The sequence below is a fragment of the Somniosus microcephalus genome, unplaced genomic scaffold (assembly GCF_052327205.1).
Source record: "Somniosus microcephalus isolate GS21.2 unplaced genomic scaffold, FLI_Smic_1.0 unresolved_chr2, whole genome shotgun sequence".
Taxonomy (NCBI): Eukaryota; Metazoa; Chordata; class Chondrichthyes; order Squaliformes; family Somniosidae; genus Somniosus; species Somniosus microcephalus.
The window spans coordinates 11277008-11299625 of record NW_028225180.1 but is presented as its reverse complement, the minus strand read 5'-3'; the positions used below and the strand labels follow the sequence as shown (position 1 = coordinate 11299625).

The 22618-nt window shown below is 55.3% G+C and overlaps 2 protein-coding genes across 2 annotated transcripts in view; both read left to right on the top strand.

Moving 5' to 3' along the window:
* Positions 1 to 22618, top strand: part of LOC147092098 (AMP deaminase 3-like) — a 997179-nt gene that overhangs the window by 271756 nt on the left and 702805 nt on the right. The gene's annotated exons all lie outside the window — the stretch shown is intronic.
* The window catches only part of LOC147092111 (solute carrier family 15 member 4-like), a 166540-nt gene that overhangs the window by 90608 nt on the left and 53314 nt on the right, over positions 1 to 22618 (top strand). The window contains exon 5 of the mRNA XM_085976382.1: positions 16510 to 16678. Coding sequence (XP_085832508.1) covers positions 16510 to 16678 — 169 coding nt within the window. The remainder of the gene's footprint in view (positions 1 to 16509; positions 16679 to 22618) is intronic.

Sequence of the window (22618 nt, the reverse complement as noted above, 5' to 3'; positions counted from 1 at the left end):
GCCGTACAGGAGCTGACAATGAGACACGCACATGGGTCGTACAGAAACAGAAAGGAGTGAATCATTCCCCTTATACCTGCCATGTGTTGTACATGTACAGGGGCTGACACTGAGACACACATGGGCCGTACAGTACCAGATGGAGGGAATCATTCCCTTTTACCCGCTTTGTACTGTACATGTACAGGAGCTGACACTGAGACACACACGGGCTGCACAGTACCAGAGAGGAGTGAATCATTTCCTTTTACCTGCTGTGTGTTGTACTTGTACAGGAACTGACACTGAGAAACACATGGGCCGTACAGGATCTGATACTGAGACACACACGGACCGTACAGGAGCTGACACTGAGACACACACGGGCTGTAAAGTACCAGACGTGATTGAATCATTGCCTTTTACCCGCTGTGTACTGGACATGTACAGGAGCTGATACTGAGACACAGACAGGCTGTACAGTACCAGACAGGAGTGAATCATTCCCCTTTTACTTACTGTGTACTGTACATGTACAGGAGCAGATACTGAGACACACACGGGCTGCACAGGAGCTGACACTGAGACACACACGGGCCGTACAGGAGCTGACACTGAGACACACACGGGCCGTACAGGAGCTGACACTGAGACACACGCGGGCCGTACAGGAGCTGACACTGAGACACACACGGGCTGTACAGGAGCTGACACTGAGACACACACGGGCCGTACAGGAGCTGACACTGAGACACACACGGGCCATACAGGAGCTGACACTGAGACACACACGGGCCGTACAGGAGCTGACACTGAGACACACACTGGTCGTACAGGAGCTGACACTGAGACACACACGGGCCGTACAGGAGCTGACACTGAGACACACACGGGTCGTACAGTAGCAGACACAGAGACACACACTGGTCGTACAGGGGCTGACACTGAGACACACACGGGCCGTACAGGAGCTGACACTGAGACACACACGGGCCGTACAGGAGCTGACACTGAGACACACACGGGCCGTACAGGAGCTGACACTGAGACACACACGGGCCGTACAGGAGCTGACACTGAGACACACACGGGCCGTACAGGAGCTGACACTGAGACACACACGGGCCGTACAGGAGCTGACACTGAGACACACACACGGGCCGTACAGGAGCTGACACTGAGACACACACGGGCTGTACAGGAGCTGACACTGAGACACACACGGGCCGTACAGGAGCTGACACTGAGACACACACGGGCCGTACAGGAGCTGACACTGAGACACACACGGGCCGTACAGGAGCTGACACTGAGACACACACGGGCCGTACAGGAGCTGACACTGAGACACACACGGGCCGTACAGGAGCTGACACTGAGACACACACGGGCCGTACAGGAGCTGACACTGAGACACACACGGGCCGTACAGGAGCTGACACTGAGACACACACGGGCCGTACAGGAGCTGACACTGAGACACACACGGGCCGTACAGGAGCTGACACTGAGACACACACGGGCCATACAGGAGCTGACTCTGAGACACACACGGGCCGTACAGGAGCTGACACTGAGACACACACTGGTCGTACAGGAGCTGACACTGAGACACACACGGGCCGTACAGGAGCTGACACTGAGACACACACGGGTCGTACAGTAGCAGACACAGAGACACACACTGGTCGAACAGTAGCTGACACTGAAACACACACGGGCCGTATAGGAGCTGACACTGAGACACACACGGGCCGTACAGGAGCTGACACTGAGACACACACGGGCCGTACAGGAGCTGACACTGAGACACACACGGGCCGTACAGGAGCTGACACTGAGACACACAAGGGCCGTACAGGAGCTGACACTGAGACACACACGGGCCGTACAGGAGCTGACACTGAGACACACACGGGCCGTACAGGAGCTGACACTGAGACACACAATGGTCGTACAGTAGCTGACACTGAGACACACACAGGCCGTACAGGAGCTGACACTGAGACACACACGGGTCGTACAGGAGCTGACTCTGAGACACACACGGGCCGTACAGGAGCTGACACTGAGACACACACGGGCCGTACAGGAGCTGACACTGAGACACACACGGGCCGTACAGTAGCAGACACAGAGACACACACTGGTCGTACAGTAGCTGACACTGAGACACACACGGGCCGTACAGGAGGTGACACTGAGACACACACGGGCCGTACAGGAGCTGACACTGAGACACACACGGGCTGTACAGGAGCTGACACTGAGACACACACGGGCTGTACAGGAGCTGACACTGAGACACACACGGGCCGTACAGGAGCTGACACTGAGACACACAGGGGCCGTACAGGAGCTGACACTGAGACACACACGGGCCGTACAGGAGCTGACACTGAGACACACACGGGCTGTACAGAAGCTGACACTGAGACACACACGGGCTGTACAGGAGCTGACACTGAGACACACACGGGCCGTACAGGAGCTGACACTGAGACACACACGGGCCGTACAGGAGCTGACACTGAGACACACACGGGCCGTACAGGAGCTGACAATGAGACACACACTGGTTGTACAGGAGCTGACACTGAGACATACACGGGCCGTACAGGAGCTGACACTGAGACACACACGGGCCGTACAGGAGCTGACACTGAGACACACACGGGCCATACAGGAGCTGACACTGAGACACACACAGGCTGTATGCTAGCAGACACTGAGACACACACGGGCCGTACAGGAGCTGACACTGAGACACACACGGGTCGTACAGGAGCTGACACTGAGACACACACGGGCCGTGCAGGAGCTGACACTGAGACACACACGGGCTGTACAGGAGCTGACACTGAGATACACACAGGCCGTACAGGAGCTGACACTGAGACACACACGGGCCGTACAGGAGCTGACACTGAGACACACACGGGCTGTACAGGAGCTGACAATGAGACACACACTGGTCGTACAGGAGCTGACACTGAGACACACACGGGCCGTACAGGAGCTGACACTGAGACACACACGGGCCGTACAGGAGCTGACACTGAGACACACACGGGCTGTACAGGAGCTGACACTGAGACACACACGGGCCGTACAGGAGGTGACACTGAGACACACACGGGCCGTAGAGGAGCTGACACTGAGACACACACGGGCCGTACAGGAGCTGACACTGAGACACACATGGGCCGTACAGGAGCTGACACTGTGACACGCACGGGTCGTACAGTAGCAGACACTGAGACACACACTGGTCGTACAGTAGCAGACACTGAGACACACAATGGTCGTACAGTAGCTGACACTGAGACACACACAGGCCGTACAGGAGCTGACACTGAGACACACACGGGCCGTACAGGAGCTGACACTGAGACACACACGGGCCGTACAGGAGCTGACACTGAGACACACACGGGCCGTACAGGAGCTGACACTGAGACACACACGGGCCGTACAGGAGCTGACACTGAGACACACACGGGCCATACAGGAGCTGACACTGAGACACACACGGGCCGTACAGGAGCTGACAGTGAGACACACACGGGCCGTACAGGAGCTGACACTGAGACACACACGGGCCGTACAGGAGCTGACAGTGAGACACACACGGGCCGTACAGGAGCTGACACTGAGACACACACAGGCCATACAGGAGCTGACACTGAGATACACATGGGCTGTACAGGAGCTGACACTGAGGTACACACGGACCGTACAGGAGCTGACACTGAGCCACAGACAGGCTGTATGGTAGCAGACACTGAGACACACACGGGCTGTACAGGAGCTGACACTGAGACACACATGGGCCGTACAGGAGCTGACACTGAGACACACACGGGCTGTACAGGAGCTGACACTGAGACACACACGGGCCGTAAAGGAGCTGACACTGAGACACACACGGGCCGTACAGGAGCTGACACTGAGACACACACGGGCCGTACAGGAGCTGACACTGAGACACACACGGGCCATACAGGAGCTGACACTGAGACACACACGGGCCGTACAGGAGCTGACACTGAGACACACACTGGTCGTACAGGAGCTGACACTGAGACACACACGGGCCGTACAGGAGCTGACACTGAGACACACACGGGTCGTACAGTAGCAGACACAGAGACACACACTGGTCGTACAGTAGCTGACACTGAGACACACACGGGCCGTACAGGAGCTGACACTGAGACACACACGGGCCGTACAGGAGCTGACACTGAGACACACACGGGCCGTACAGGAGCTGACACTGAGACACACACGGGCCGTACAGGAGCTGACACTGAGACACACACGGGCCGTACAGGAGCTGACACTGAGACACACACGGGCCGTACAGGAGCTGACACTGAGACACACACGGCCGTACAGGAGCTGACACTGAGACACACACACGGGCCGTACAGGAGCTGACACTGAGACACACACGGGCCGTACAGGAGCTGACACTGAGACACACACGGGTCGTACAGGAGCTGACACTGAGACACACACGGGCCATACAGGAGCTGACACTGAGACACACACGGGCCGTACAGGAGCTGACACTGAGACACACACTGGTCGTACAGGAGCTGACACTGAGACACACACGGGCCGTACAGGAGCTGACACTGAGACACACACGGGTCGTACAGTAGCAGACACAGAGACACACACTGGTCGTACAGGGGCTGACACTGAGACACACACGGGCCGTACAGGAGCTGACACTGAGACACACACGGGCCGTACAGGAGCTGACACTGAGACACACACGGGCCGTACAGGAGCTGACACTGAGACACACACGGGCCGTACAGGAGCTGACACTGAGACACACACGGGGCGTACAGGAGCTGACACTGAGACACACACGGGCCGTACAGGAGCTGACACTGAGACACACACACGGGCCGTACAGGAGCTGACACTGAGACACACACGGGCTGTACAGGAGCTGACACTGAGACACACACGGGCCGTACAGGAGCTGACACTGAGACACACACTGGTCGAACAGTAGCTGACACTGAGACACACACGGGCCGTATAGGAGCTGACACTGAGACACACACGGGCCGTACAGGAGCTGACACTGAGACACACACGGGCCGTACAGGAGCTGACACTGAGACACACACGGGCCGTACAGGAGCTGACACTGAGACACACAAGGGCCGTACAGGAGCTGACACTGAGACACACACGGGCCGTACAGGAGCTGACACTGAGACACACACGGGCCGTACAGGAGCTGACACTGAGACACACAATGGTCGTACAGTAGCTGACACTGAGACACACACAGGCCGTACAGGAGCTGACACTGAGACACACACGGGTCGTACAGGAGCTGACTCTGAGACACACACGGGCCGTACAGGAGCTGACACTGAGACACACACGGGCCGTACAGGAGCTGACACTGAGACACACACGGGCCGTACAGTAGCAGACACAGAGACACACACTGGTCGTACAGTAGCTGACACTGAGACACACACGGGCCGTACAGGAGGTGACACTGAGACACACACGGGCCGTACAGGAGCTGACACTGAGACACACACGGGCTGTACAGGAGCTGACACTGAGACACACACGGGCTGTACAGGAGCTGACACTGAGACACACACGGGCCGTACAGGAGCTGACACTGAGACACACAGGGGCCGTACAGGAGCTGACACTGAGACACACACGGGCCGTACAGGAGCTGACACTGAGACACACACGGGCTGTACAGAAGCTGACACTGAGACACACACGGGCTGTACAGGAGCTGACACTGAGACACACACGGGCCGTACAGGAGCTGACACTGAGACACACACGGGCCGTACAGGAGCTGACACTGAGACACACACGGGCCGTACAGGAGCTGACAATGAGACACACACTGGTTGTACAGGAGCTGACACTGAGACACACACGGGCCGTACAGGAGCTGACACTGAGACACACACGGGCCGTACAGGAGCTGACACTGAGACACACACGGGCCATACAGGAGCTGACACTGAGAAACACACAGGCTGTATGCTAGCAGACACTGAGACACACACGGGCCGTACAGGAGCTGACACTGAGACACACACGGGTCGTACAGGAGCTGACACTGAGACACACACGGGCCGTGCAGGAGCTGACACTGAGATACACACAGGCCGTACAGGAGCTGACACTGAGACACACACGGGCCGTAGAGGAGCTGACACTGAGACACACACTGGTCGTACAGTAGCAGACACTGAGACACACACTGGCCGTACAGGAGCTGACACTGAGACACACACGGGTTGTACAGTAGCAGACACTGAGACACACAATGGTCGTACAGTAGCTGACACTGAGACACACACAGGCCGTACAGGAGCTGACACTGAGACACACACGGGCCGTACAGGAGCTGACACTGAGACACACACGGGCCGTACAGGAGCTGACACTGAGACACACACGGGCCGTACAGGAGCTGACACTGAGACACACACGGGCCGTACAGGAGCTGACACTGAGACACACACGGGCCATACAGGAGCTGACACTGAGACACACACGGGCCGTACAGGAGCTGACAGTGAGACACACACGGGCCGTACAGGAGCTGACACTGAGACACACACGGGCCGTACAGGAGCTGACAGTGAGACACACACGGGCCGTACAGGAGCTGACACTGAGACACACACAGGCCATACAGGAGCTGACACTGAGATACACATGGGCTATACAGGAGCTGACACTGAGGTACACACGGACCGTACAGGAGCTGACACTGAGCCACAGACAGGCTGTATGGTAGCAGACACTGAGACACACACGGGCTGTACAGGAGCTGACACTGAGACACACATGGGCCGTACAGGAGCTGACACTGAGACACACACGGGCTGTACAGGAGCTGACACTGAGACACACACGGGCCGTACAGGAGCTGACACTGAGACACACACGGGCCGTACAGGAGCTGACACTGAGACACACACGGGCCGTACAGGAGCTGACACTGAGACACACACGGGCCATACAGGAGCTGACACTGAGACACACACGGGCCGTACAGGAGCTGACACTGAGACACACACTGGTCGTACAGGAGCTGACACTGAGACACACACGGGCCGTACAGGAGCTGACACTGAGACACACACGGGTCGTACAGTAGCAGACACAGAGACACACACTGGTCGTACAGTAGCTGACACTGAGACACACACGGGCCGTACAGGAGCTGACACTGAGACACACACGGGCCGTACAGGAGCTGACACTGAGACACACACGGGCCGTACAGGAGCTGACACTGAGACACACACGGGCCGTACAGGAGCTGACACTGAGACACACACGGCCGTACAGGAGCTGACACTGAGACACACACACGGGCCGTACAGGAGCTGACACTGAGACACACACGGGCTGTACAAGAGCTGACACTGAGACACACACGGGCCGTACAGGAGCTGACACTGAGACACACACGGGCCGTACAGGAGCTGACACTAAGACACACACGGGCCGTACAGGAGCTGACACTGAGACACACACGGGCCGTACAGGAGCTGACACTGAGACACACACGGGCCGTACAGGAGCTGACACTGAGACACACACGGGCCGTACAGGAGCTGACACTGAGACACACACGGGCCGTACAGGAGCTGACACTGAGACACACACGGGCCGTACAGGAGCTGACACTGAGACACACACGGGCCGTACAGGAGCTGACACTGAGACACACACACGGGCCGTACAGGAGCTGACACTGAGACACACACGGGCTGTACAGGAGCTGACACTGAGACACACACCGGCCGTACAGGAGCTGACACTGAGACACACACGGGCCGTACAGGAGCTGACACTAAGACACACACGGGCCGTACAGGAGCTGACACTGAGACACACACGGGCCGTACAGGAGCTGACACTGAGACACACACGGGCTGTACAGGAGCTGACACTGAGACACACACGGGCCGTACAGGAGCTAACACTGAGACACACACGGGCCGTACAGGAGCTGACACTGAGACACACACGGGCCGTACAGGAGCTGACACTGAGACACACACGGGCCATACAGGAGCTGACTCTGAGACACACACGGGCCGTACAGGAGCTGACACTGAGACACACACTGGTCGTACAGGAGCTGACACTGAGACACACACGGGCCGTACAGGAGCTGACACTGAGACACACACGGGTCGTACAGTAGCAGACACAGAGACACACACTGGTCGAACAGTAGCTGACACTGAGACACACACGGGCCGTACAGGAGCTGACACTGAGACACACACGGGCCGTACAGGAGCTGACACTGAGACACACACGGGCCGTACAGGAGCTGACACTGAGACACACACGGGCCGTACAGGAGCTGACACTGAGACACACAAGGGCCGTACAGGAGCTGACACTGAGACACACACGGGCCGTACAGGAGCTGACACTGAGACACACACGGGCCGTACAGGAGCTGACACTGAGACACACAATGGTCGTACAGTAGCTGACACTGAGACACACACAGGCCGTACAGGAGCTGACACTGAGACACACACGTGTCATACAGGAGCTGACACTGAGACACACACGGGCCGTACAGGAGCTGACACTGAGACACACACGGGCCGTACAGGAGCTGACACTGAGACACACACGGGCCGTACAGTAGCAGACACAGAGACACACACTGGTCGTACAGTAGCTGACACTGAGACACACACGGGCCGTACAGGAGGTGACACTGAGACACACACGGGCCGTACAGGAGCTGACACTGAGAAACACACGGGCTGTACAGGAGCTGACACTGAGACACACACGGGCTGTACAGGAGCTGACACTGAGACACACACGGGCCGTACAGGAGCTGACACTGAGACACACAGGGGCCGTACAGGAGCTGACACTGAGACACACACGGGCCGTACAGGAGCTGACACTGAGACACACACGGGCTGTACAGAAGCTGACACTGAGACACACACGGGCTGTACAGGAGCTGACACTGAGACACACACGGGCCGTACAGGAGCTGACACTGAGACACACACGGGCCGTACAGGAGCTGACACTGAGACACACACGGGCCGTACAGGAGCTGACAATGAGACACACACTGGTTGTACAGGAGCTGACACTGAGACACACACGGGCCGTACAGGAGCTGACACTGAGACACACACGGGCCGTACAGGAGCTGACACTGAGACACACACGGGCCATACAGGAGCTGACACTGAGACACACACAGGCTGTATGCTAGCAGACACTGAGACACACACGGGCCGTACAGGAGCTGACACTGAGACACACACGGGTCGTACAGGAGCTGACACTGAGACACACACGGGTTGTACAGGAGCTGACAATGAGACACACACTGGTCGTCAGGAGCTGACACTGAGACACACACGGGCCGTACAGGAGCTGACACTGAGACACACACGGGCCGTACAGGAGCTGACACTGAGACACACACGGGCTGTACAGGAGCTGACACTGAGACACACACGGGCCGTACAGGAGGTGACACTAAGACACACACGGGCCGTAGAGGAGCTGACACTGAGACACACACGGGCCGTACAGGAGCTGACACTGAGACACACATGGGCCGTACAGGAGCTGACACTGTGACACGCACGGGTCGTACAGTAGCAGACACTGAGACACACACTGGTCGTACAGTAGCAGACACTGAGACACACACTGGCCGTACAGGAGCTGACACTGAGACACACACGGGTTGTACAGTAGCAGACACTGAGACACACAATGGTCGTACAGTAGCTGACACTGAGACACACACAGGCCGTACAGGAGCTGACACTGAGACACACACGGGCCGTACAGGAGCTGACACTGAGACACACACGGGCCGTACAGGAGCTGACACTGAGACACACACGGGCCGTACAGGAGCTGACACTGAGACACACACGGGCCGTACAGGAGCTGGCACTGAGACACACACGGGCCATACAGGAGCTGACACGGAGACACACACGGGCCGTACAGGAGCTGACAGTGAGACACACACGGGCCGTACAGGAGCTGACACTGAGACACACACGGGCCGTACAGGAGCTGACAGTGAGACACACACGGGCCGTACAGGAGCTGACACTGAGACACACACAGGCCATACAGGAGCTGACACTGAGATACACATGGGCTGTACAGGAGCTGACACTGAGGTACACACGGACCGTACAGGAGCTGACACTGAGCCACAGACAGGCTGTATGGTAGCAGACACTGAGACACACACGGGCTGTACAGGAGCTGACACTGAGACACACACGGGCCGTACAGGAGCTGACACTGAGACACACACGGGCTGTACAGGAGCTGACACTGAGACACACACGGGCCGTACAGGAGCTGACACTGAGACACACACGGGCCGTACAGGAGCTGACACTGAGACACACACGGGCCGTACAGGAGCTGACACTGAGACACACACGGGCCATACAGGAGCTGACACTGAGACACACACGGGCCGTACAGGAGCTGACACTGAGACACACACTGGTCGTACAGGAGCTGACACTGAGACACACACGGGCCGTACAGGAGCTGACACTGAGACACACACGGGTCGTACAGTAGCAGACACAGAGACACACACTGGTCGTACAGTAGCTGACACTGAGACACACACGGGCCGTACAGGAGCTGACACTGAGACACACACGGGCCGTACAGGAGCTGACACTGAGACACACACGGGCCGTACAGGAGCTGACACTGAGACACACACGGGCCGTACAGGAGCTGACACTGAGACACACACGGGCCGTACAGGAGCTGACACTGAGACACACACGGGCCGTACAGGAGCTGACACTGAGACACACACGGCCGTACAGGAGCTGACACTGAGACACACACACGGGCCGTACAGGAGCTGACACTGAGACACACACGGGCTGTACAGGAGCTGACACTGAGACACACACGGGCCGTACAGGAGCTGACACTGAGACACACACGGGCCGTACAGGAGCTGACACTAAGACACACACGGGCCGTACAGGAGCTGACACTGAGACACACACGGGCCGTACAGGAGCTGACACTGAGACACACACGGGCCGTACAGGAGCTGACACTGAGACACACACGGGCCGTACAGGAACTGACACTGAGACACACACGGGCCGTACAGGAGCTGACACTGAGACACACACGGGCCGTACAGGAGCTGACACAGAGACACACACTGGTCGAACAGTAGCTGACACTGAGACACACACGGGCCGTACAGGAGCTGACACTGAGACACACACGGGCCGTACAGGAGCTGACACTGAGACACACACGGGCCGTACAGGAGCTGACACTGAGACACACACGGGCCGTACAGGAGCTGACACTGAGACACATACGGGCCGTACAGGAGCTGACACTGAGACACACACGGGCCGTACAGGAGCTGACACTGAGACACACACGGGCCGTACAGGAGCTGACACTGAGACACACAATGGTCGTACAGTAGCTGACACTGAGACACACACAGGCCGTACAGGAGCTGACACTGAGACACACACGGGTCGTACAGGAGCTGACACTGAGACACACACGGGCCGTACAGGAGCTGACACTGAGACACACACGGGCCGTACATGAGCTGACACTGAGACACACACGGGCCGTACAGTAGCAGACACAGAGACACACACTGGTCGTACAGTAGCTGACACTGAGACACACACGGGCCGTACAGGAGGTGACACTGAGACACACACGGGCCGTACAGGAGCTGACACTGAGACACACACGGGCTGTACAGGAGCTGACACTGAGACACACACGGGATGTACAGGAGCTGACACTGAGACACACACGGGCCGTACAGGAGCTGACACTGAGACACACACGGGCCGTACAGGAGCTGACACTGAGACACACACGGGCCGTACAGGAGCTGACACTGAGACACACACGGGCTGTACAGAAGCTGACACTGAGACACACACGGGCTGTACAGGAGCTGACACTGAGACACACACGGGCCGTACAGGAGCTGACACTGAGACACACACGGGCCGTACAGGAGCTGACACTGAGACACACACGGGCCGTACAGGAGCTGACAATGAGAGACACACTGGTTGTACAGGAGCTGACACTGAGACACACACGGGCCGTACAGGAGCTGACACTGAGACACACACGGGCCGTACAGGAGCTGACACTGAGACACACACGGGCCATACAGGAGCTGACACTGAGACACACACAGGCTGTATGCTAGCAGACACTGAGACACACACGGGCCGTACAGGAGCTGACACTGAGACACACACGGGTCGTACAGGAGCTGACACTGAGACACACACGGGCCGTGCAGGAGCTGACACTGAGACACACACGGGCTGTACAGGAGCTGACACTGAGATACACACAGGCCGTACAGGAGCTGACACTGAGACACACACGGGCCGTACAGGAGTTGACACTGAGACACACACGGGCTGTACAGGAGCTGACAATGAGACACACACTGGTCGTACAGGAGCTGACACTGAGACACACACGGGCCGTACAGGAGCTGACACTGAGACACACACGGGCCGTACAGGAGCTGACACTGAGACACACACGGGCTGTACAGGAGCTGACACTGAGACACACACGGGCCGTAGAGGAGGTGACACTGAGACACACACGGGCCGTAGAGGAGCTGACACTGAGACACACACGGGCCGTACAGGAGCTGACACTGAGACACACATGGGCCGTACAGGAGCTGACACTGAGACACACACGGGTCGTACAGTAGCAGACACTGAGACACACACTGGTCGTACAGTAGCAGACACTGAGACACACACTGGCCGTACAGGAGCTGACACTGAGACACACACGGGTTGTACAGTAGCAGACACTGAGACACACAATGGTCGTACAGTAGATGACACTGAGACACACACAGGCCGTACAGGAGCTGACACTGAGACACACACGGGCCGTACAGGAGCTGACACTGAGACACACACGGGCCGTACAGGAGCTGACACTGAGACACACACGGGCCGTACAGGAGCTGACACTGAGACACACACGGGCCGTACAGGAGCTGACACTGAGACACACACGGGCCGTACAGGAGCTGACACTGAGACACACACGGGCCATACAGGAGCTGACACTGAGACACACACGGGCCGTACAGGAGCTGACAGTGAGACACACACGGGCCGTACAGGAGCTGACACTGAGACACACACAGGCCATACAGGAGCTGACACTGAGATACACATGGGCCGTACAGGAGCTGACACTGAGACACACACGGGCCGTACAGGAGCTGACACTGAGCCACAGACAGGCTGTATGGTAGCAGACACTGAGACACACACGGGCTGCACAGGAGCTGACACTGAGACACACACGGGCTGTACAGGAGCTGACACTGAGACACACACGGGCCGTACAGGAGCTGACACTGAGACACACACGGGCCGTACAGGAGCTGACACTGAGACACACACGGGCTGTACAGGAGCTGACAATGAGACACACACTGGTCGTACAGGAGCTGACACTGAGACACACACGGGCCGTACAGGAGCTGACACTGTGACACACACGGGTCGTACAGTAGCAGACACTGAGACACACACTGGTCGTACAGGAGCTGACACTGAAACACACACGGGCCGTACAGGAGCTGACAGTGAGACACACACGGGCCGTACAGGAGCTGACACTGAGACACACACGGGCCGTACAGGAGCTGACAGTGAGACACACACGGGCCGTACAGGAGCTGACACTGAGACACACACAGGCCATACAGGAGCTGACACTGAGATACACATGGGCCGTACAGGAGCTGACACTGAGACACACACGGGCCGTACAGGAGCTGACACTGAGCCACAGACAGGCTGTATGGTAGCAGACACTGAGACACACACGGGCTGCACAGGAGCTGACACTGAGACACACACGGGCCGTACAGGAGCTGACACTGAGACACACACGGGCCGTACAGGAGCTGACACTGAGACACACACGGGCTGTACAGGAGCTGACAATGAGACACACACTGGTCGTACAGGAGCTGACACTGAGACACACACGGGCCGTACAGGAGCTGACACTGTGACACACACGGGTCGTACAGTAGCAGACACTGAGACACACACTGGTCGTACAGTAGCAGACTCTGAGACACACACTGGCCGTACAGTAGCAGACACTGAGACACAAACTGGTCGTACAGTAGCTGACACTGAGACACGCACTGGTCGTACAGGAGCTGACACTTAGGCACACACGGGCCGTACAGGAGCTGACACTGAGACACAGACAGGCTGTATGGTAGCAGACACTGAGACACACACCGGCTGTACGGTAGCAGACACTGAGGCACACACTCGTCGTACAGTAGCAGACGGGAGTAATTCGTTCCCTTTTCACACAGTATGGAACATGAATTTTCATGCTGTCAAAACCCATTAGTTAATCGAGCGAGGGGGAGGCAGGTTGTGGTAAGTGCGAGAGTTCGATGAGTTTATTTCTATTGCGGTTTAAAATTCCCCTTTCTCAAAGCAGCGTTGACTAAGAGTGAAAGGGGATGTAAGTGCTCTGTCAGGCTTACAGTCACGCCTTGATGTACAATCCATCGACCTCACCACGGCGAGAAGCCATGGCTTTTTACTGTAAAGCATTATTATTACTGAGAAGCCTTTTTTGATCGGCCCCGTACTCCCTTCCTGCCTGTGTCACTTGTGAAATGGGGTGTTGCCCTCTTCCCAGACAGGTTGTCAGGAATCTGAGACTCCTACACAACAGCTCTTTAATAGAATGATCCAACTAGTCCCACTCCCCCCTGATCTTTCCCCATAGCCCCTGCAAATGGTTTCCTCCTTCAGGTAATTATCCAGTTCCCCTTTTGAAAGTTACTAGTGAATCTGCTTCCACAGCCCTTTCAGGTAGTGTGTTCCGGATCACAGCAACTCGCTCCGTGAACAAATCTCTCCTCCTGTGCCGCCTCTGGTTCTTTTGTCAATTATCTTCAATCCGTGTCCGCAGTTTACCGACCCTCCTGCCACTGGAAACAGTTTCTCCTTATTTACTCTATCAGAAATCATCATGACTTTGAACACCTCTATCAAACCTCCACTTAACCTTCTCTGCTCTAAGGAGAACAATCCCAGCTTCTCCAGTCTCTCCACATAACTGAAGTCCCTCATACCCGGTACCATTCTGGTCAATCTCCCCTCAACCTTCTCTGCTCTAAGGAGAACAATCCCAGCTTCTCCAGTCTCTCCACGTAACTGAAGTCCCTCATCCCTGGTACCATTCTGCTCAATCTCCTCTTAACCTTCTCTGCTCTAAGGAGAACAATCCCAGCTTCTCCAGTCTCTCCACGTAACTGCAGTCCCTCATCCCTGGTACCATTCTGGTCAATCTCCCCTCAACCTTCTCTGCTCTAAGGAGAACAATCCCAGCTTCTCCAGTCTCTCCACGTAACTGAAGTCCCTCATCCCTGGTACCATTCTGGTCAATCTCCCCTTAACCTTCTCTGCTCTAAGGAGAACAACCCCAGCTTCTCCAGTCTCTCCACGTAACTGAAGTCCCTCATCCCTGGTACCATTCTGGTCAATCTCCCCTTAACCTTCTCTGCTCTAAGGAGAACAATCCCAGCTTCTCCAGTCAACTGAAGTCCCTCATCCCTGGTACCATTCTGGTCAATCTCCTCTGTAACCTCTCCAAGGCCTTGACATCCTTCCTAAAGTGCGGTGCCCAGAATTAACCACAATACTCCAGCTGGGGCCTAACCTGTGTATTATAAAGGTTTAGCATAACTTCCTGGCTTTTTACTCTATAACTCTATTAATAATACCTAGCATTCTAATAAAGCATTTACCAGAATGGTACCAGGGATGAGGAACTTCAGTTATGTGGAGAAACTGGAGAAGCTGTGATTGTTCTTCTTAGAGCAGAGAAGGTTAAGGGGAGATTGACCAGAATGGTACCGGGGATCACAGAATCACAACAGTGCAGATAGAGGCCATGTCGGCCCATCGAGCCTGCACCGACACATATCCCACCCTATCCCCGTAACCCCATGTATTTAATCCCCTAACACTAAGGGTCAATTTATCATAGCCAAATCAACCTAACCCGCACATCTTTGGACTGTGGGAGGAAACCGGAGCACCCGGAGGAAACCCACGCAAACACGGGGAGAATGTGCAAACTCCACACAGACAGTCACCCGAGGCCGGATTTGAACCCGGGTCCCTGGCGCTGTGAGGCAACAGTGCTAACCACTATGCCACCGTGCCCCCCTTTTGAGGGACTTCAGTTATGTGGAGAGACTGGAGAAGCTGGGGTTGTTCTCCTTAGAGCAGAGACGGTTAAGGGGAGATTTGGTCGATGTGTTCAAAATCATGAAGGGTACTGTGGCACGATGGGCGGAATGGGCTCCTTTTCTCCACACCGGGCTGTAACCTCTCTGTTTGTCCACAGTTCCCCACAGCCTGGTTGACAATGTTTGATGCGGTGATGCTTTTGATACTAATCCCCTTGAAGGACAAGGTGATTGACCCCATCCTGGTGAAGAGGAACCTTCTGCCGACCCCTCTGACCCGAATCAGCCTGGGAATGATCTTCGCCATGTTCTCCGCCATTGCGGCAGGTGAGGCCGGGTTGGGGGCGGGGGTTGGAAGTGAGGGAACGATTCCCGGCCATCCCAGCGTGACAGGGTGTTTCACTCTCCCAGTCTTGTTGTCGTGTTAAACCTCGAGATGAATTTCCGACCACTTTTCCTGTACGATCACCAAGACCGCCTACTTCCACCTCCGTAACATCGCCCGCCTCCGGCCTTGCCTCAGGTCATATGCTGCTGAAACCCTCATCCATGCATTTTGTTACTGCTAGACTTGACTATTCCAACGCTCCCCTGGCGGGCCTTCCACATTCCACCCTACGTAAACTTGAGCACATCCAAAACTCGGCTGCCTGTGTCCTATCTCGCACCCCTGTGCTCGCTGACCAACACTGGCTCCCGGTCCGGCACCACTTCAGTTTCAAAGTTCTCCATCCTTGTTTTCAAATCACTCCATGGCCTCGCCCCTCCCTATCTCTGTAACCACCTCCAGCCCCTACACCCTCCCTATCTCTGTAACCACATCCAGCCCCTACAACCCTCCCTATCTCTGTAACCTCCTCCAGCCCCTACACCCTCCCTATCTCTGTAACCTCCTCCAGCCCTACAACCCTCCCTATCTCTGTAACCACATCCAGCCCCTACACCCTCCCTATCTCTGTAACCTCCTCCAGCCCTACAACCCTCCCTATCTCTGTAACCTCCTCCAGCCCTACAACCCTCCCTATCTCTGTAACCTCCTCCAGCCCTACAACCCTCCCTATCTCTGTAACCTCCTCCAGCCCCTACAACCCTCCCTATCTCTGTAACCTCCTCCAGCCCCTACAACCCTCCCTATCTCTGTAACCTCCTCCAGCCCTACAACCCTCCCTATCTCTGTAACCTCCTCCAGCCCCTACAACCCTCCCTATCTCTGTAACCACCTCCAGCCCCTACACCCTCCCTATCTCTGTAACCTCCTCCAGCCCTACAACCCTCCCTATCTCTGTAACCTCCTCCAGCCCTACAACCCTCCCTATCTCTGTAACCTCCTCCAGCCCCTACAACCCTCCCTATCTCTGTAACCTCCTCCAGCCCTACAACCCTCCCTATCTCTGTAACCTCCTCCAGCCCTACAACCCTCCCTATCTCTGTAACCTCCTCCAGCCCCTACAACCATCCCTATCTCTGTAACCTCCTCCAGCCGTACAACCCTCCCTATCTCTGTAACCTCCTCCAGCCCTACAACCCTCCCTATCTCTGTAACCTCCTCCAGCCCCCACAACCCTCCCTATGTCTGTAGCCTCCTCCAGCCCTACAACCCTCCCTATCTCTGTAACCTCCTCCAGCCCTACAACCCTCCCTATCTCTGTAACCTCCTGCAGCCCTAGAACCCTCCCTATCTCTGTAACCTCCTCCAGCCCCCACAACCCTCCCTATGTCTGTAGCCTCCTCCAGCCCTACAACCCTCCCTATCTCTGTAACCTCCTCCAGCCCCACAACCCTCCCTATCTCTGTAACCTCCTCCAGCCCCACAACCCTCCCTATCTCTGTAACCTCCTGCAGCCCTACAACCCTCCCTATCTCTGTAACCTCCTCCAGCCCCACAACCCTCCCTATCTCTGTAACCTCCTGCAGCCCTACAACCCTCCCTATCTCTGTAACCTCCTCCAGCCCTACAACCCTCCCTATCTCTGTAACCTCCTCCAGCCCATACAACCCTCCCTATCTCTGTATCCTCCTCCAGCCCCTACAACCCTCCCTATCTCTGTAACCTCCTCCAGCCCTACAACCCTCCCTATCTCTGTAACCTCCTCCAGCCCTACAACCCTCCCTATCTCTGTAACCTCCTGCAGTCCTACAACCCTCCCTAACTCTGTAACCTCCTCCAGCCCCACAACCCTCCCTATCTCTGTAACCTCCTGCAGCCCTACAACCCTCCCTATCTCTGTAACCTCCTCCAGCCCCACAAACCTCCCTATCTCTGTAACCTCCTCCAGCCCCACAACCCTCCCTAACTCTATAACCTCCTCCAGCCCCTACAACACTCCCTATCTCTGTAACCTCCTCCAGCCCTACAACCCTCCCTATCTCTGTAACCTCCTCCAGCCCATACAACCCTCCCTATCTCTGTATCCTCCTCCAGCCCCTACAACCCTCCCTATCTCTGTAACCTCCTCCAGCCCTACAACCCTCCCTATCTCTGTAACCTCCCCCAGCCCTACAACCCTCCCTATCTCTGTAACCTCCTGCAGCCCTACAACCCTCCCTATCTCTGTAACCTCCTCCAGCCCCACAACCCTCCCTATCTCTGTAACCTCCTGCAGCCCCACAACCCTCCCTATCTCTGTAACCTCCTCCAGCCCTACAACCCTCCCTATCTCTGTAACCTCCTGCAGCCCCACAACCCTCCCTATCTCTGTAACCTCCTGCAGCCCTACAACCCTCCCTATCTCTGTAACCTCCTGCAGCCCCACAGCCCTCCCTATCTCTGTAACCTCCTGCAGCCCTACAACCCTCCCTATCTCTGTAACCTCCTGCAGCCCTACAACCCTCCCTATCTCTGTAACCTCCTCGAGCCCTACAACCCTCCCTATCTCTGTAACCTCCTCCAGCCCATACAACCCTCCCTATCTCTGTATCCTCCTCCAGCCCCTACAACCCTCCCTATCTCTGTAACCTCCTCCAGCCCTACAACCCTCCCTATCTCTGTAACCTCCTCCAGCCCCTACAACCCGCCCTATCTATGTAACCTCCTCCAGCCCTACAACCCTCCCTATCTCTGTAACCTCCTCCAGCCCCCAACAACCCTCCTTATCTCTGTAACCTCCTCCAACCCCTACAACCCTCTGAGATCTCTGTAGCTTCCTCCAGCCCCTACAACCCTCCCTATCTCTGTAACCTTCTCCAGCCCTACACCCCTCCCAGATCTCCACACCACTCCAATTCTGGCCTCTTGAGCATCCCCCGATTGGCGGCCGTGCCTTCAGCTGCCTGGACCCTGAGCTCTGGAATTCCCCACCCTAAACCTCTCTGCCCTACTACCTCTTTCTCCAAGTATCAAACTGACTCTTTGACGAAGCTTATGGTCACCTGCCCCAATATCTCTGTCCGTGGTTCGGTCCCAAATTTTGAGCGATGTGCTTCTGTTGAGTGCCTTGGGACGGTTTGCTACTTTGAAGGCGCTATATCAATGCAACTTTTTGTTGTTTTTGTTAACTGTTAATGAGACTGGCAGGAGGTGTTCCACAAGGATCAGTGCTGCGACCACTGTTGTTCACCATTTGCACAAATGATTTAGACCCTGGATTCGACAGCACAATTTCAAAATTTGCAGACAACACCAAATTGTGGGGTGGCGGGGGGGAGGGGGGTGTCCAGTAAATACAGCGACAAAATACAGGAAAAGAATAAAGGAAGACTTGCATTTATATAACGCCTTTCACGACCTCAGGTCGTCCCAAAGCGCCAATGAAGTACATTTTGAAGTGTAGTCACTGTTGTAATGCAGGAAACACGCCAAGCAACTTGCGCACAGCAAGCTCCCACAAACAGCAATGTGATAACGACCAGATAATCTGTTAATAGAGATATAAATACTGGGCCTCAGGTCACCGGGGAGAACTCCCCTGCTCTTCGAAAGAGTGGCCGTGGGATCTTTTACGTCCACCTGAGAGGGGGCAGACGGGGCCTCGGTTTAACGTCTCATCCAAATGAGACATTAGTAAACTTCTAGATTGGGCGTGCAATTGGCAAGTGAACTTCAATATAGATAAGTTTGTGGTGTACATTTTGGAAGGAAGAATAAGGAGGCCACACACTGCTTGGATAATAAACATCTGAATGGGGTAGAGGAGCAGAGGGATCTAGGGTACCGAGACTAAACATGGCGACGCAGGTTAAGGCTATAAAAAAAGCAAACAAAGCACTGGGGTTCATTTCTAGAGGGATAGGATTGGAAAGCAGAGAAGTTATGTTAAACTTGGATAGAACCTTGGTTAGACCACACTTGGAGTTACTGTGCACAGTTCTGGTCCGCATATCACACTGGGAGTTACTGTGCACAGTTCTGGTCCCCATATCACACTGGGAGTTACTGTGCACAGTTCTGGTCCCCATATCACACTGGGAGTTACTGTGCACAGTTCTGGTCTCCATATCACACTTGGAGTTACTGAGCACAGTTCTGGTCTCCATATCACACTTGGAGTTACTGTGCACAGTTCTGGTCTCCATATCACACTTGGAGTTACTGTGCACAGTTCTGGTCCCCAGATCACACTTGGAGTTACTGTGCACAGGTCACGTCTCCATATCACACTAGGAGTTACTGTGCACAGTTCTGGTCTCCATATCACACTGGGAGTTACTGGGCACAGTTCTGGTCTCCATATCACACTGGGAGTTACTGTGCACAGTTCTGGTCTCCATATCACACTTGGAGTTACTGTGCACAATTCTGGTCTCCATATCACACTTGGAGTTACTGTGCACAGTTCTGGTCTCCATATCACACTTGGAGTTACTGTGCACAGTTCTGGTCTCTATATCAAACTTGGAGTACTGTGCACAGTTCTGGTCTCCATATCACACTGGGAGTTACTGTGCACAGTTCTGGTCTCCATATCACACTGGGAGTTACTGTGCACAGTTCTGGTCTCCATATCACACTTGGAGTTACTGTGCACAGTTCTGGTCTCCATATCACACTTGGAGTTACTGTGCACAGTTCTGGTCTCCATATCACACTTGGAGTTACTGTGCACAGCTCTGGTCTCCATATCACACTTGGAGTTACTGTGCACAGTTCTGGTCTCCATATCACACTGGGAGTTACTGTGCACAGTTCTGGTCTCCATATCACACTTGGAGTTACTGTGCACAGTTCTGGTCCCCATATCACACTTGGAGTTACTGTGCACAGTTCAGGTCTCCATATCACACTAGGAGTTACTGTGCACAGTTCTGGTCTCCATATCACACTGGGAGTTACTGTGCACAGTTCTGGTCTCTATATCACACTTGGAGTTACTGTGCACAGTTCTGGTCTCCATATCACACTTGGAGTTACTGTGCACAGTTCTGGTCTCCATATCACTCTGGGAGTTACTGTGCACAGTTCTGGTCTCCATATCACACTTGCAGTTACTGTGCACAGTTCTGGTCTCCATATCACACTTGGAGTACAGTACACAGTTCTGGTCTCCATATCACACTTGGAGTTACTGTGCACAGTTCTGGTCTCCATATCACACTTGGAGTTACTGTGCACAGTTCTGATCTCCATATCACTCTGGGAGTTACTGTGCACAGTTCTGATCTCCATATCACACTGGGAGTTACTGTGCACAGTTCTGGTCTCCATATCATACTTGGAGTTACTGTGCACAGCTCTGGTCTCCATATCACACTTGGAGTACAGTACACAGTTCTGGTCTCCATATCAGACTTGGAGTTACTGTGCACAGTTCTGATCTCCATATCACTCTGGGAGTTACTGTGCACAGTTCTGGTCTCCATATCACACTGGGAGTTACTGTGCACAGTTCTGGTCTCCATATCACATTGGGAGTTACTGTGCACAGTTCTGGTCTCCATATCATACTTGGAGTTACTGTGCACAGTTCTGGTCTCCATTTCACACTTGGAGCACTATGCAGATTTCTGGTCTCCGTAACATACTTGGAACACTGTTCACAGTTCCGGTCTCCATATCACACCTGGAGTTACTGTGCACAGTTCTGGCCTCCATATCACACTGGGAGTTACTGTGCACAGTTCTGGTCTCCATATCACACTGGGAGTTACTGTACACGGTTCTGGTCTCCATATCACACTTGGAGTAAAGTGCACAGTTCTGGTCTCCATATCACACTTGGAGTAAAGTGCACAGTTCTGGTCACCATATCACACTTGGAGCACTGTGCACAGTTCTGGTCTCCATATCACACTGGGAGTTACTGTACACAGTTCTGGTCTCCATATCACACT